General features: G+C 41.8%; 1 protein-coding gene across 4 annotated transcripts in view; it reads left to right on the top strand.

Moving 5' to 3' along the window:
* Window positions 1-5,630: 5,630 nt before the first annotated feature.
* The window catches only part of KCNC1 (potassium voltage-gated channel subfamily C member 1), a 167,278-nt gene continuing 155,813 nt past the window's right edge, over window positions 5,631-17,095 (top strand). For 2 of the 4 annotated variants that reach the window (XM_060767962.2, XM_060767944.2), the window contains exon 1: window positions 5,631-7,885. In XM_060767962.2, the coding sequence (XP_060623945.1) occupies window positions 7,316-7,885 (570 nt within the window). In that variant the 5' untranslated portion in view covers window positions 5,631-7,315. The remainder of the gene's footprint in view (window positions 7,886-17,095) is intronic. The other 2 variants (XM_060767971.2, XM_060767953.2) reach the window with 2 other exon arrangements.

Genomic DNA, 17,095 nt, shown 5'->3' with positions numbered 1-17,095 from the left:
GCTGGTTGTGGCATTTAGTAATTGAAATTCAAAATATACAGAGGACCAAAAGCTTTAGAAAGCATTCTAGTTCTGAAGTGACTATGGTAGTTTAACTCATTTGAATAGCAGCAGAATCTACCTCTTTCCTCAGCTTGTGACATTATTGGCTCAGTTTGAAATCTTCTCTTGCTAGCAGAAACAGAAAAAAATCCAATGCACTCAAATACATCGCTGTTGTGTGGTAATAATGATGACCAAATGTCTGACCAGGAGCAAAGGCTATTGTACAGAAAAACAGGCTTTAGCAGCCCTCTTCACTAAAGCAATAAAGTCTGGCTTTGATTATTTGACTTAATTAGGTATTAGTTTGGATGCGATGATAGGGAAGATACATTAACTTGGCACAACTCCCCAGAAAAACACATTGGCTCACTTAGCACATTGTCCATCGTTCAGCCCAGCATACATCCTCTGGTTTTTACTAAATCCCTGATTAGTTTTATTTTAACTCTGGTAATCTTTTGTATCAGTGTATTGATCATTTTCCTGAGCTGACTCCTTGCCACTTTAGAAAAGCAATTTGTGTCTCTAATAAAAGATACTGGATCCAGAGATATGGGTGAAGAATGCAGTTTCTGCAGTGAAATACAAACAGCAAGACTTGCAAGATTGCCTTGAATGCCTTAGTGCTATGCTTGGAAAGCATGACCTGAAGTAGATCCAAACACAGGGATAATGGCCAATTTCTAGTCCCCCAGGAAACGAAGCAAAGCATTAAGTTTTATTAACAAACTCATTAGAATAATTATATGGGGAAGAGAACAAGGCAAAGCAAATGGCAAAGGAGACAAGCCAAAATTTCCTCAACCCATAGTGGAATAATGAATGATTTGCCAACTCCCATGCTTTTTTGCTTTTTTCAGATGGCTGTAAAACAGTACAATGTATACGCAAAAGTTAGCCCTACTAAACTAGGTATAGTTCAGTGCCTGGTTCCTAGAATTCTTAAGCCAGCATCATGGATGGGTTCTGGAAACTATAGTTCTAAGAGATAAATTTCCCAGACTCTGACCAGATGAACTAGATCTAAACAGTAGTGGTGCATGGACCAAGTCAGGAAGTGGTCTAACCTTGAAATACTGGGAGAAAGTGAATCTTTCAACCACCTTATCCACAAGCCATCCACGTGTATGTTTCTAATTTGTATCTCATTTATTTGGCCATATATTGTAATTTTTTTTGTTTCCAGGCACACTTCCTGAACTGAGGAAGGTCTTACTCTTAAATATTGAGAAGAATGAGAGGAGCATGTCCCAGAGTCTTGATTTCTTAACAATGCAACCAACCACCAATAAACCACAGAGAACTAGCCTCTTTGTTCCTTCAGCCATAAAGGAAAGTGATAGTCATTTAACTGAGTGAGCAGATGAACAAAAAAAGAGGTTGGAAATGTAAGGCAGTATGAAAATATTTTAAGCAGAGCATTTAAACCAATTCTTAAAATGATAGGTGTGATTTCTGCATATACCAAATGACTATCTGCATTAAACAATGTAAATGTGGAGCATATTCTTTAAGATCATCTTTTTTTTCTTTTCTTTTTCAATGTTTCTCTGCCTGTGCAGGAAAGGTGGAAGGGAGAGGAAAAGAGAGAGAGAGAGAGAGATTGATTTTCCATTTATAACTACTCCTTTTCTATTGTTCTTAAGACAGCTTTCTGTCCAGGCAGCTATTTCTCTTTAGATTCCACAACTTGGCAGCATCGCCATTAATCTTTGACAATGTCAAAAGATTAATGCATTGTCAAATGCATTTTGCAGATTCAAGTCTACTTCCTCCATTCAATTTTCCCTACCTGTTTTAATAGATATATCTTTATATATTTTTGCAGGCGATGACTGAACATTTCTTCCAGGCACTTGTAGTTATGGTAACAATAACTAAATAAACTAATAAAAACAATAACTAATGATAACAAATCAAACTGTGCAAAGTTAACATACTTTGATATTATGTGTCCATCTCTCCCTACAATTTATGCAAAAGTTGAAACAATGCTGTATACAGGGGGCGTGGTATGATTCATAGGTGTTTATTTCTCACAGGCTAACCCAACAGCTACAATTCTGTCTCCCAGAAAAATCTATACAATGATAATGAAATAACATTAGTGGGATTCATGCAGTTTCTTCAGATGGTGTTGGACTGTTACTTCCTGCAGGCCCAGCCAGCCTAGCCATTGTCAATGAATCAGGACAGTGGCATTCCAACAATATCGGTAGTGCAGCATGAAAAAGAAGATGTAGCCTTCATTTTGTTGGTGGATTTTATTCAGCCTTATCTAAAATACACATCCCAGTTATAATCAGCTTCAACAGTATTTCTTCAGAATGCACATTTCTTCATAAAACATTGTTGTTCATTTGTTCAGTCGCTTCCAACTCTTTGTGACCTCATGGATCAGCCCACGCCAGAGCTCCCTGTCAGCTGTCACCACCCCCAGCTCCTTCAAAGTCAAGCTAGTCATTTCAAGGATACCATCCATCCATCTTGGCCTTGCTCTTCCTTTTTCCTTCCATTTCCCCCAGCATCATTGTCTTCTCCAAGCTTTCCTGTCTTCTCATGATGTGGCCAAAGTACTTCATCTTTGCCTCTACTATCCTTCCCTCCAATGAGCAGTCGGACTTTATTTCCTGAAGTATGGACTGGTTGGATCTTCTCACAGTCCAAGGCACTCTCAGAACTTTCCTCCAACACCACAGTTCAAATCATAAATCATATATGGTCCTAATTTTAGCCAACCTTATCAAATTGCTGCCTTCTGGGGGTTTTGGGCTGAAACTCCAAATCAAGATGATCAATCCCTATGGAAGATGGTTGCATCAGTCCCAAGAGGTCCCAAATTGAAGAAAGCTAGGTTAATTAAACTAGATAAAGAGAGTTATATTAAATTTCTCAGTCATAGATATATATCCCAATCTTCTTAACAAGGGTGTTATTAGTCCAATCAGAGGGCTCGTGTACAGTGCATAGATTTCTATGTGACTCCTGAGATTATAATCTCTGAACAAACGTCATGTATAATAGAAGGCTGGTGGCTCTAGGCACTGGGGGAATGGGAGATGGGCTGCCATTCCAGCATTTTGGTTTTGTTTAACCTTATTTTTATAAGGTTGAAGAAGATTGCTTCATTGTAGTAAAGAGAAATCTCTTGAACATCACTTAGGTTGAGGGAAGTCCTTAACAAAATGGAATGTTATCACAGCACCCACATTTTCCAGAGCCTATCAGAGGTCAGAAACTGTCTGACAGATAAAAGGATGTCATGTTCCATGGCCATTCTTTGTGCAAGGCTGTGGAAATGAGATGTGCCTTGACAGTGAGGTGTATGGAGTAGAACGTATTTTAAGTATTTCAGTCCAAGCCCTCAGTTTCACATGGTATCTGAAAACTCTTGGAAGTACAAATAATGAAAGTGTTTATCAATTAATCAACATGAAGGGATAATGATATTTTCCCCACTGTACTGTCTTGGGTCTATGTAAGGATTACTACATTCAATTATTATATATTACTCCATTTTATTATTATTATATTAATATCTTTTAAACTCCATGTTTTAATGCTTAAATGTCATTGCGTTTTTATTAATTAATTGATAGCTGTATGTTATTGTTTTATGTTGGGTTTTTATGTATGTAAGGCATTAAATTTTGCCATATATATGTTGGAAACCGCTTTGAGATGTTTCCCCTCCCACCCCCCACCCACCCCCACCCCCAAACAAGAAAAGTGGTATACACATGAAGTAAATAATAATAAATAATTTAATTAGGGGTTTTTTTCTTTCTTACTTCCTTTTTAGACTACTTTTTTCCTCTTCTAGTGACAGTTGCCAACATTACCTGTATAGGATTCATGTCTGCAAGTCTCATTTACTATTTTGCTCATCTCCTTTCATATCCCTGGCTGGATTTCTTGAAGAAATCAAAGTAAGTAACTATGAATATTCAAAGTAATTACTGTGGAGTTTGCAACCATAAGCTTAAATTGCAGTGGCCCATGGCAATTTGCCAGTATAAAAATCATATATATATATATATATATATACACACACGGCCACTGAATGCAGATTGTCTGTCTTTGATGAAGGAGATGGATAGAGGAAGAGTCAAAATGGTTTATGTCCTTAACAAATCTACTTTTTAACTCCTCAGGAATGGAGATAGCTTCATTCTCAAATTAATGTAAAGGTAGAGAAAGTCTTCAGTCTTCCACGCCAAATTGTGCTGGTGTCTCACTAAATTACAACTCCTATGATCTTAAAGTCGTGTCAAACTGCATTAATTCCACAGTGTAGATACACACTGGAGCGCTAGGTGGACCAATCTCCATTAACCATTGGCAGAACAACCATTGGGTTGCTGTGAGTTTTCTGGGCTGTATGGCCATGTACCAGAAGCATTCTCTCCTGACATTTCACCCATATCTATGGCAGGCATCCTCAGAGGTTGCGAGGTCTGTTAGAAACTAGGAAAATTGGGTTCATATATCTGTGGACTGTCCAGGGTGGGAGAAAGAACTCTTCTCTGCTTGAGGCAGGTGTGAATGTTGTAACTGACCACCTTGATTAGCATGTAATGGTCTTACAGCTTCAAAGTCTAGCTGCTTACTGCCTGGGAAATCTTTTATTGGGAAGTGATTAGTTGGCTCTGATTGCTCCCTCCCTCCCTCCTTGCTGCTCTGATTCAAAGGAAACCCATGTATCTCCAAATATTTGGTCGACCTTGCCTCTGAAATCCCTCTATTCTACTGAATGGAGTGGGGGGGGGGGGTCACAATTTTCCCAGGCAGAATAAAAATGTGGTGAAGCTCTTGCTTCTTCTTCTTTGGCAAAAGGAGACGTTGGGGGGGGGGGGGGGGAGGAGTGCTGGCTCATCTCCTGCCTCTTCTCGGATGATTCTGCTTGGAAAAAAATTAATCCCACCGAATAAAGGCAGCTCCGTGAGCCTCCTGATTCAGCCAGCACCTTGACCTCAGACTTGATCCAAATGGCTAAATTCAAACGAAATCCTTTCAACCCCGATCTTCCTTTCTTTGGCGGATCCCATGGGAATCGCGGACTGGCGTTTAGATCCGAAAAAATCTCCGGCTTCCTCCTCCTTCCCCCTCGAGGGCTTTGCTAGTTTGGGGCTTCCAGAAGGAAGCAGCAGGTTCCAGGGCGACGCGTTTCCAATCCACCGTGGCCTGTCTAAAGAGGCGCCCCGGGGCACCCCCTCCCCTCCCCTGGCAGGGAAATAGACCCACGCAGGACACATCATGCCCGAGTATTGGCTTGGCTGGATGCCGCTCATGGTTGTAGCCCAAAGCACTTGGAATCAGAAATAAAGAACATCGCAGTGCAGGTGTGAAGCATCTCCACTCCTGATGTTGGGCGGGTTTAGGAAAACGACCCACACAGGGTTCCTCTACACCAGGCCCCCACAACCTGTGACCTTCCAAGGGGTCCAAAACACCTGGGCGGCCACAGGTTGTGCAGGCCTGCTCCACACTGTGGAACCCATGCCGTTTGACACCGCTTGAGCTCAGTGCTATGGAACCATGGGAGCTGTAGTCGGTGAGGCAGGAGAGAAGCCTCGAGACCTTGGTCCCGGGACTCCATAGCCTGGAGCCAAGAGGTGTCAAGCTGCCTTCCTTCTCCAGTGTAGGCACACGCTCCTGGGCGGATCTCCTCCATTGCTGGGCTGCGAGGCGACCAAGGAAGGGCTTCCAATCCTGAGCTTGCATTTAGGACCCAGAGAGAGAGAGAGAGAGAGAGAGCTGCTGGGCGCGGAGGAGCCCAGTGCGCCTGCGCGGTGTCGGAGCGTCCGGAGACCGGGCTGCCTGGACTGAGCGGCCAAGAGCGGCGAGACCATTGGCGGCGGCGGTGGCGGCGGCATCTTCTCTGGCACCCAGCCTTCAGCGCCACCTGCGAGATCGCTTGGGCGAGTGGGAAGGTCGGGGGAGCAGAGAGAGAGACTGAGGGAGACTGAGGGAGATTGAGGGAGGGAGGCGCGCTTGGTCTTCCCCTCCCAGCAGCACAGCCCACCTGAGGCTTCAGCCGGAGCCACCATCAGAGGCAGAGCCCGCGATCGCCCCATCCCCATCACCACCCAGGTTGGGACCGTCCCCTGCCTCCCTGCCCAGCCTCTGCTGGAGGCCAAGCGCGGCTCCAGCCCAGCCCTCCTCCCCGCGCCCGCCTCCATCCAGGAGAAGAGCCTCGCCTTGCGAAGCGGGGCCGGAGCGCTGTCCATTTCAGCACCACGCTTCCCGGCCTCCTTTGGGCTTGCCGGCAAGGGCGACCGGCCCGGAGGACGCCGACGGAGACACCCAAAGGACGGAAGGAGGGAGGGAAGGAAGGAAGGAAGGAAGGAAGGAAGGAAGGAAGGAAGGAAGGAAGGAAGGAAGGCTCCGCGCCGGACAGGTTTCCTGGGTCTTTTGTTTGCAGCAGAGAGAAGAAAGCACGAGGCGGGATCATTCCCCGCTTTGCTGGCGATCCTGGCTTTGTCCTCACTCACCACCGCTCCTTCCTTCGTGAGGTGACTTGGATGTCCTGTACTTGTTGATTTTTCCTCTCCAACTGCGAAAAATCGACCTAAACCTTTAGGATTTCTAGGTGTTGAGCACTACCAGGCAGTCGCCTCTGCCTCTAGGACGAAAGTACAGCAGGGATTTCTCCCCCCAACAGTATCTTCATGAGATAGAGTCTCCTTGCTGCAGCTGGGCCCTTCTTCCCACCATATTTCCCTATGTGTGTTGTGTGGCCTGGTGTTTGCAAACCCAACTCCTCCTAAGGTCTTTTTGCAGGAGCCTGCTGTCAGTTCTTTCCTTGGTAGATCTGTGTTCCATTAGATGTATTTGATGGCCATGTTTCACCAAGGAAGCCAGCACCCTTTCTCCTTGCTCAGACTGAACTAACTAACCTTCCCTTCCTTTGCAGACAGGACCTGTATTATCAGTCAATCCCTCCCTCCACCTTTGGTGGGTTTTTAAAGTATACCCCTATCAGATTGGGTGACCTTGTGGTTGCTTCCACTTTTATGATTCTATGACTTGTATCAGGCGTAATGGCATGTTAATTTTCCAACGAGGACTCACTATCTGCCACCAATAACTTTACAGATCCTTTGGCTTTTTTCTCCTCAAGAAGCTGGTTCTTGCCTTGGATGGTGGGAGCTTCTTGCCCCTTCTAGATACCAATCAAGGCAGTTATTGATTTCAGACACCTCCTTATGTGCTTGCTGTGTGCTGTGCTTGTTTGGATGAGTCCACGACATGCCTAATAAGAGACGAGATGGGCCAGGGCGATGAAAGCGATCGCATTGTGATCAACGTGGGAGGGACTAGGCACCAGACTTACCGCAGCACCTTACGCACCTTGCCCGGCACCCGACTGGCCTGGATCGCAGAGCCAGATGCCCACAGTCACTTTGACTATGACCCTCGTACCGATGAGTTCTTCTTTGACCGGCACCCTGGCGTCTTTGCCCATATTCTGAACTACTATCGCACAGGTAAGCTGCATTGCCCAGCTGATGTCTGTGGACCTCTGTATGAAGAGGAGCTGGCCTTCTGGGGCATCGATGAAACCGATGTGGAGCCCTGTTGTTGGATGACCTACCGACAGCACCGTGATGCTGAAGAGGCCCTTGACAGTTTTGGTGGGGCCCCTCTGGATTGCAGCGCAGATGATGGAGATGTGGATGGCACTGGAGACTCAGGGGATGGCGAGGAGGAGCTGGAGATGACAAAACGCCTGGCACTCAGTGACTCCCCAGATGGAAGGCCTGGGGGCTTCTGCAAGAGATGGCAGCCCCGTATCTGGGCACTCTTTGAGGACCCCTATTCCTCCAGATATGCAAGGGTAAGCCACATGCACCCATAACTCAAAATCCCTTGGGAAAGGTTTTAATTCAGTGGTCCTTACATGCCCCAATGTGTAGTTCTAAACCTGAGCTCCCATGAAAGGCTCTTGCTGAAGGGAAGGCAGAGAAGTGCATTCCATCTGAAGTAGACACCTGTAGGCCAGCACTGTGAGACAAGGGCATAACCAAGGGCACAGCACTCTCTTTCTTATGAGAAGAGGAAGGAACCAAAATCTCAAGCTATTCTGAGTAGATACTTTTCAGCACTCACAACATGTTCTCTTGTCCAGATTCTCTATTAGCTTCCCTTCTTTTTATTCTACACAACATATAAGGGTACATCTTGCAAAAGCTGCCTAACTTAAGACTCATATGCTGAGTTATTGTTGTTGCTTTACATCTGATTTCCAAGCTGAAAATAATGCTGCAAGTTTAATTTCTGCTGTAATGATTGCTTTTGTCTTAGATGTGGATCAAGTCATGATTATAAGGTGTATGTTGCTCTAGAGCAGGGGGGTTGTTCTTTCCTCGGCATAGAAGCAACTGGAAGCTATGGAAAATGAATTCTGTGTTCAGTATGTCATGGCAAATATGATCAAAATAGATCTGACAAAATTAATGTGTTTGCTTCTGTGAGGAGAAGCACTTTTGTGACAGTTCAGGGACAGATTCTGCTCCTTCTGATGTCACCAGCAAAATACTTACTGACGTCAGTAAGAGGTTGGATGACTCTCATGCAGCTGCTGTTTGGAGACATTGTGGGAAATGGAGCAAATGGATGGATGGATGCGAAAAATAACTTTCGCATGGTTTTATAGTACATGTGTGTGAGAGCATGTGTACATTCATTATAGAACTACACAAAAGTCAATTATCTTTCGATCTATCTAACTATTTATCTATCTGTTAATAAATCCTTTTCATTTTCTCTATCATCCCTATTTGTTCTATTATGTGTAGAGATGTTATTGCTTTTCTCCCAATATCATAGAAATTTCAGTTGACTTACTGATATTTCCTATGTGAGTAAAAGGAAATTTGAAGGTGAAAAGACATTTGCTGAGCAGTGAATAGCTAGCTGCATCTGAGTACATTTGATAGAAACAGCTGGGTACCTAAAAGAAATGGATGCATCAAGTTCAACAAATGGGAACTGCTGCCAAGCTGGCAAAGACATTAATAAGATGTATTGCCTGGAGGAGAGCCCTAAGATGCTTTCTATACATACTCCTTCTATACATACTCCTTCAGGTGACTTTGCTTTCTTAGTAGACTCTACTGAGATTTCCCACTGATTTAGCAATTTGGAAGACTTTAAATAGTGTGTAGCAGAAAGGATTAATTAAATATTTATTTACTACAAGATGAAAAGATATTGTCCTGGGACAGCAATGTTTGGAACCCAGTGATCTTTGCCAGGAGAAGAAGAAAGTATTGGGAGGGGGGTGGAAGGGGGGGGGGGGTTCCTCATACTAATGATGCAGATCTGCTAGTTTTCTCTAATACAGTGGTTCTCAGCCTGTGGGTCCCCAGGTGTTTTGGCCTTCAACTCCAGGAAATCCTAACAGCTGGTAAGCTGGGTGGGATTTCTGGGAGTTGTAGGCCCAAACACCTGAAGACCCACAGGTTGAGAACCACTGCTGTAATAAACAACAACACTGAATCTAAATTGAATAGTAAGAGTCTTCCCTCACAATTCTTTGAATTATATGTGGATTTAAAGCAGAGATATCCTGTCCTACTTACCAGTATCTTGTGCAATCGTCCTCAATCAAAACAGGCTGCATCTGAGAAGGTGCTAAAGCTCAGTGCTAAAGAGCATGTTTTGCACGAAGAAGGTTGGCTATGTGGTATCTCCTGCTAAAGCGATTACAAGTCACAGAGCTTAGAAAGACATCCTGTTCAGCCACTGCTTATTAAGAGTAGAGGACATTTCTGAGGTTGAGGAACCAACAGCTTGTGAGTACCTTCACTGAACCATTTGGTCACACACCAACTCTACAGAGCAGCTGCACTTTCTAATATGTGTATTTAGTGCAATGTCTATCAACTTTGGTAGCCCTGACCTGGTTTTTATATTGCCTCCAAATAAAGGATTTGTTCTTTTCAAATAAGCATATTTTGCTTTTCATAATATAGTGGTATTTTTTAATGTTCATTTTGCATTTATGTTATATGTGTGCCTTTAGCTTACTTTTGCCATTATCAGTCCCGCAAAATACTATCTATTGGATGATTCTCAGTAATGTGTGGCATTATATATAGGTTTTACTACATGTCCATTAGAAGAAATGCATTGCGTTTATTCATATGTCATCCTTCAAGGCAGTGGTTCTCAACCTGTGGGTCCCCAGGTGTTTTGGCCTACAACTCCCAGAAATCCCAGCCAGTTTACCAAAGTTGAAGTTGAAGGCCAAAACATCTGGGGACCCACAGGCTGAGAAACACTGCTTTAAGGGTACATTAGGCAATACTTAACAGCATATAATACAAGGACTATAAGCATATTTTGCTCTTCATAATATAGTGGCATTTTTATGTTCATTTCACATTTGTGTTATATGTATGCCTTTAGCTTACTCCTGCCATTATCAGTCCTCCAAAATACTATCTATTGGATGATTCTCAGTAATGTGTGGCATTATATATAGGTTTTACTAGGTGTTCATTAGAAGAAATGCAGTGTGTTTATTCACATGTCACCCTTTAAGAATACATTACGAAATACTTAGCAGCATATAATAAAAAGACTAATAGCAGCATATATAAAACAGCAGGTGATTGAATGGCAGACATCACAAAATACACCAAGGACCTTGGTAGCCATGACAAAATAATAGTCCACGGGATCATTATAACACATACCGAATTGGTAAAAATACATATATAGTGTCATTAATATTTTTGTACAGTTCCTAAATACTTCCAGTATATTAAACCACAAAGGACTTCATTGCTTAGCTCAAACCAGTTGCCATATAGCAGGCATGTAGCCGGGGGGGGGGGGGGGGGGGCTTGAGGGGCTTCAGCCCCCCCCCCCCGAAATTCTCATGGTGGTTCGCGAAAAGGCCTTACTGGTGCATTATTTAAACTGTTATGTTTATTCATATCATGATCCAATCATCATGCTCAATATATCCCATATGCATGGGGGTATTGGGGTAATGATACAAAAGGTTTGCTAGGCTAGACCCTCTTTCACTCAGACTCAGCCACCCCTGAAACTCAGTCGCCCCCCCCCCCCCCCCGAAACGAAATCCTGGCTACGGGCCTGCCATATAGTACATGAAATTGTATGACAATGGATGAATCTCCTGCTTACAAAGCTTTTGACGAACCCAGCATCTTTCAAAACACCTACAGTGAAGGACCTTTTCTGGCATCACATTTCCATTTTTCTTATATCATGAAGTTGTCCAACTACAATAAACTTCCAAGTATTTATTCTTTGATAGTGAATGAAATGAGCTTTCTAATCTTGTGCAAAAAAAAACATGAACTCTTTATTGTATGACCTTCTTGTATAATGCCAGCCCCACATTGATACACAGACATCAATATGTGTTGGGAACTGTTTACAGAACAAATTGAACTCCTTGAAGTTTGCCCTTTGTAATCAATTTATCCATGTAGGTCTGTTATTCTCCTTTCCCGGCTGACCAAACAAAACAAAAGAAAGTGAGATCAAACTCTTATAAAGCAGACATTCATTTCTCAAAAAAGTATCTCTAAATATATTGTGCTATTCAATAGATGCATAGATGTATAGATAAACTGTGAGAATAAATCTTAATTTCAAATCTTAAAATGTCAAATGAAATACTGCTCATTGTAAGACATTTTACACAATATATACTAACATTTAGGAAAGTGAGTCATTTTTGAAAATGTAATGAGTAACCCACTGCCCCTGGTGGTGCACCAGGTTAAACTGCTGAGCTGCTGAACTTGCTGACTGAAAGGTTTATGGTTCAAATTTGGGAGCAGGCCAAGCTTCCGTTGTCAGCCCCAGCTTCTGGTAACCTAGCAGTTCAAAAACATGCAAATGTGAGTAGATCAATAGGTACCAGTTGGGCGGGAAGGTAATGGCTGCCCATTCAGTCATGCTGGCCACATGACCTTGGAGGTGTCTATGGACAACACTGGCTCTTTGGCTTAGAAATGGAGATGAGTATCACCCTCCAGAGTTGGACACAACTTGACTTAATGTCAGCAGAAACCTTTACCTAATGAGTAAAAGCAAATGTTCTGATTGAAGGCAATAATCTACTAATGGTGAACCCACCTTTGGATCCATTTGTAGCTAAAATGACACTATACACACATGACAGTGTGTCTTCAGTAGATTCATGGACTTTCCAAGATTTGTAGATATTCAACAAATCTTTAGAGGGAGAAAAAATTAAGTTGCAAGGAGTAGGTGGCCTCATGAGGATGGAATGTGGCCATGAACATGGATTTCTCAATCCCTTTGTTTGCATGATAGTGGTAGAGAGAATGACATAAAGCTTCCTGTAGGAGCAAGTGGTTGATAGAGGCACAAGCAGGAATACACTGCAAATTTGTGCCACAGTATGGCCAGTTGTACTAAAAATTGAATCAGAAGAACTACAATTTGAGGGTATCAATAGTGTTAGTTAATCTGACACTATTGATATCTAGTCTGTTTCCTCTCAGATTTCTCTTCTATAGTCCAAACCCATCCAACCCCCTCAGCCTTTCCTCAATGGGCATGCCATATTCGTTGCCCTCTTCCTTTTAGTCCCCCCCCCCCCCCCCGTATCAGTGGCATCACTGGTTATCAGTCAGGGTGCTGAATATAACAATGTAGGACACCATGAAGCAATTCTGCTGTAGAGTTATAAACTGTGAAATTAGGGTCCCTATACCACATTTGTTATATCACAAGAGATTCCACTGATTTGCTTCTAGAATAACAGTAGTCATATTATTGAAAAAAATTCTATGTAAAATACCAAATTCCTAGTCCTGAAATGTTTTTATAGACCAGAGTTAAAGCAATTAGAGTTCCCAGAGTGAAGTTGGCCTCTCTGTTACAGATATGAGAAAGGTATGCATGAAAAATGATAAAATACTTTAGATTTGGTTAACAGGGAGCAATTATAGCTGTTTTACATGAGCAATTGTTGAAGTCAAGATTAGCCAATAGTCTAATCTTCCACAGTTATGTCATCTAGTAGCAATCACTTATTCCTATTGATGTCAATGAAACTTGAAACGTTGTTCCTGACTAAAGCCAACCAGAACAGTTGTATTAAATTTCATAAATTCCATCTTTCAAACCTTTTCAGATCAATTTCTACCCAGAACAGGATATGGTAGGGAAGCAATGGTTGATTTTACTCAGTTATTTGCATTATTTAGTATAATTGTCAAACTGATGGTCCATATTTTTGATTTAAGAGGCTCTTGGAGGTACATGTGCCTTCTCCTCTTAAAAAATTGTATAATATTACCAAGGTATGCAACTGCAGAAACTGTCACTCTGGATCTACAGAAGAAACAGGAGTAGGACAAAGGTCCTGGAGTGATTTGCACACATAGGATAATGGCTTGCTTATTTGTAGTCTATCATGCATATTGTTATATCTGAGGAAAGGGATCTAAGAGAGTGTTGTGGTTGGTAACAGGTTAGGTTGTTTTAGTGTGGAGACACACCACAGCCCCGACTCTCTTAGGAGCCAATTGGTTGCACAAGGAGTTTTAAGGATTGGGAGAAGACCTGATTCCTTATGGTCCACTTCCAGGCTATATATAACAGCCTAGCCTGGGACTGTGTCAGGGGACAAGGAAATCCTTGTGAAGGAAGTTGGATATTGTGAAGCATACTATGTGGGTAACAGGATTTAAACTGGCAAATTCTAGAATAGGACAGCATTTGAATATTTAGTAACTAAAATTTCAAAAACACAATAGCAAAATATATGTTAAACCTTCAATGAATGTTTCAAGTGAAGACACATTAGATATCCAAAGCCAAAACAATGTAATGCCTTCACAGATCAGCCTTTGTGCTGCTCTGTATCATCAGAAAGTAAAAAGAAATTATAAGTGCTTAGAAACCATGCTCTTCAGATTCAGTGAAGAACATGGTTAATGGCTCAATCCCAGTCCTAATGGTGCCTTGGTTTCCAGTCCAATATTCTGTTCAGATGTGATCCTTATTGTATTTCAAGAACCCTGTACTGAAACACATACATGGGTGGGCACTTATATGAGTGACTCAATGTGATTTCTTAAATATTGATACTTATGTTTTGGTTGGTAATTCCAATACAATATATATTTGTGGGGGAAGAGAGTGAATGAGAGATGAGAAAAAAGGAAATGACAGAAGTGCAGCATGAAGGGCAAAAGAAGGAGCAAAGAGAGAAAGAGAAACAATAGGAACTGACAACTTCTTTGGTCCAAGAATGCCTTGCTATTGAATTTGTTTATTTTAATGGGGAAAACAGCACATAGTATTCTGGGATAAGACTATAATAGATTATCTCTCTACCCTCCAGAGCAAGAGCTATTTGAGTAGTTAACTCTTGAAAGTCCAGTGAATTTATATCTATCCTTATTCCTCCTAAAGTAGAGATACCTCATTTTTACAGGCATCTTATCTATTACATCTACAAGACAAACAGACACATGATGTTCCTCTCTCAGACAGGATTAGCTGTACATGTCAATTTAGGCATGTGCAAAGTGTGTGTGCGGGGGGGGGGGGGTGTTCCAGTTTGGTTTTGAAGGATTTAGCAATGTTTGCATTTTCACCACTTTCAGGATAGAGATAACTGAAGTTTTAGAAATAATTAATGTGACAGAAATGGAAATAGATCCTTTTCCTTCATTTTTATTTTTCAAGTTGAATATTAGGACAATTAACAGGCTTCAAAACAGGACTATAGGAAGCCCTGTACTTCTTCCTTCACTTCAGAGGTCCCTGATGATTTGAGTGCTGCTTTGGGGTTTATGGGAGCAAATCAGGGTCATATAGGAGCTTTCCAAAGTACTGAACCTGCTTTGAAACAAAGGTTTGGCATTTTGGATAGATTCCAGATATATTATCATACAACCTCAAGCAGCTCTCATAAAAGCCAGTATGGAGTCACTAACCCTGAATCAAGAAGGCCAGCAACCACTTTTTTTCTTCACTGAAAGAAAGTATTAGAATATTGGTTTAAAATCTGCACTTCTCAATGGTTATGAACATCCCCATCTTCCTCATCTAGATTTGTTGGACAATGTTGGCAGTGGAAAATGGTAACTGTAGTTCAAAAATCAGAAGGGTTGAAGAAGGCTTCAAAAGACATAGAGAAATGCATGACGTTTACTATCCTATACCATATTATTTATGGTACTTTTATGGTGGCTTTTTAAGATATACAGTCATTCCCCAAGTTATGAACAAGATAGGTTCTGTAGGTTGGTTCTTAAGTTGAACAGGTACTGGGTTGTTGTAGGTTTTTTGGGCTGTATGGCCATGTACTTCTAGAACATGGCCATACAGCCTGAAAAACCTACAATAACCCAGGCTAGTTTTTCTGTCACATGCAGAATATACAGTAATATTCTGATATTTTCACTTCATTTGCATGGGTTGTTAAAAACTCAAAATGATCTTCTAAATCTCTATATGACAGTGTGGTTTATTTATCTGTTCATAAACACATGCCTTATATTGACTTACAGATAATTTATTTTAAAGTTTGTTTACAAAAATCAGCAGTTCTGCTAATGAAGGATAAAGTAATAACCTTGCTTCAACAAGGTTTAGAATTTATGTTGATTTAAACTAACTGATTTTGGTTTGCTGACTTCAGGGTAGCTGGAATTTCACACCAGGTATTTCATATATTAAGAGAGAGGAAAGAGGAGAAGTGGTGAATAAAGGACAAACACTGTGATGTGAGATTCATTCCAAAGTACATTTATGTTTGCATGTTTGTGGGTCTGACCTTGAATGTTATTTAAAAGGACTAGCACACCATATAGCACATCTCAAGGTGACTTACACTGTCTATTAGAAACTTTGGATATGGAAATTACAAGTATCTACATTAACTTCCAGGACAATTCTTAAAAGCCTACAAAAAGATGTTTTGAAATTTAGAAATTAGTGCTTTTATTCAATGAGGTATTTTTATTACCTTTATATGTCCTAAGCTTAGGTATTTTTCTGTGATATAGTTTCTCCTTCTTGGTCGCACATGATGGCATGATTATTACTGCTGTTGTTATTGCCTTTGTTCTTAGAATTGGGACTGAAGGTCTATTTCAAATTCAGTGGCATACAAGATGGATTAGAGCAAACCAAATATAATCACTTAACTGTAATTTAATTGTCAATGGCATTAAAGCATTGTTAAACACACAGTGAAAGAATAAAACAGTTAAAAACAATAGAACACCTGGTCAATTTTGGAAATCTGTCAGAATATAAAATATTTGTGAGCTGATAGGAGGGCAGCAAAAAAGGGAGCATTCTAGCCTCCATAGGGATTGTAGCTACTAGACATGCTCTTGAAATTCATTCCTACCATTTCTACCATTTCTTTTGTGTCTTCCATTTCTTCAGAAGCATGAGATGGGAAGCCCCCTCCCCACTCGAAAATCTGCTTGACATGAAAACCTGTTTTCACATGCATCTGAGCTTGCCTCCTTGCCTTGGAAAGAGAGTGTAGTGGGGCATGTGTGGCGGGGTGTGTAGGCAGGCCCAGATAGTGCATGTGTGGTGGGGCATGCAGGGAGGCTCGGAAAGTGCACGTGTCTGCCAGTGCCTACAGCTGAGCACCTCTTACTCTACAATAGAAACAGCAGTTCTAGGTAAGAAGAACACATGCCAGGAAGAGGGGGCAATGGATAGGAACCCCACCCCCTCAATGGTCTGAATTTTGGGCCCCAAAATGAAAGAACTGAAAACAATTTTGGGAGGCTTACAAAAAACAGAGGTGGGACATGAAACAAGACAAGGTTTATTCTGAATCCACATGTCTAGTAGACACCAAAAAGGCTCTTTCTTGCTTTCAAACTAGACTTCACTGTCACAATGTAGAAACCAAGAAAGGGAGCCTACTGAAAATCTTGGAACACAGGCAGATTTGTCTGGATCCATCAGACAACCTGGTGGTTGAATGTGTATGAACTGGAGACTGCTACGCAGTGCTCCTACTAACCTGAGCTAAGTATAAAGAGTTGTC

This window comes from Anolis sagrei, chromosome 1, assembly GCF_037176765.1.
Source record: "Anolis sagrei isolate rAnoSag1 chromosome 1, rAnoSag1.mat, whole genome shotgun sequence".
Classification (NCBI taxonomy): domain Eukaryota; kingdom Metazoa; phylum Chordata; class Lepidosauria; order Squamata; family Dactyloidae; genus Anolis; species Anolis sagrei.
Note: the sequence above shows the minus strand (reverse complement) of the source record. Positions and strands in the feature narration are given on the sequence as shown.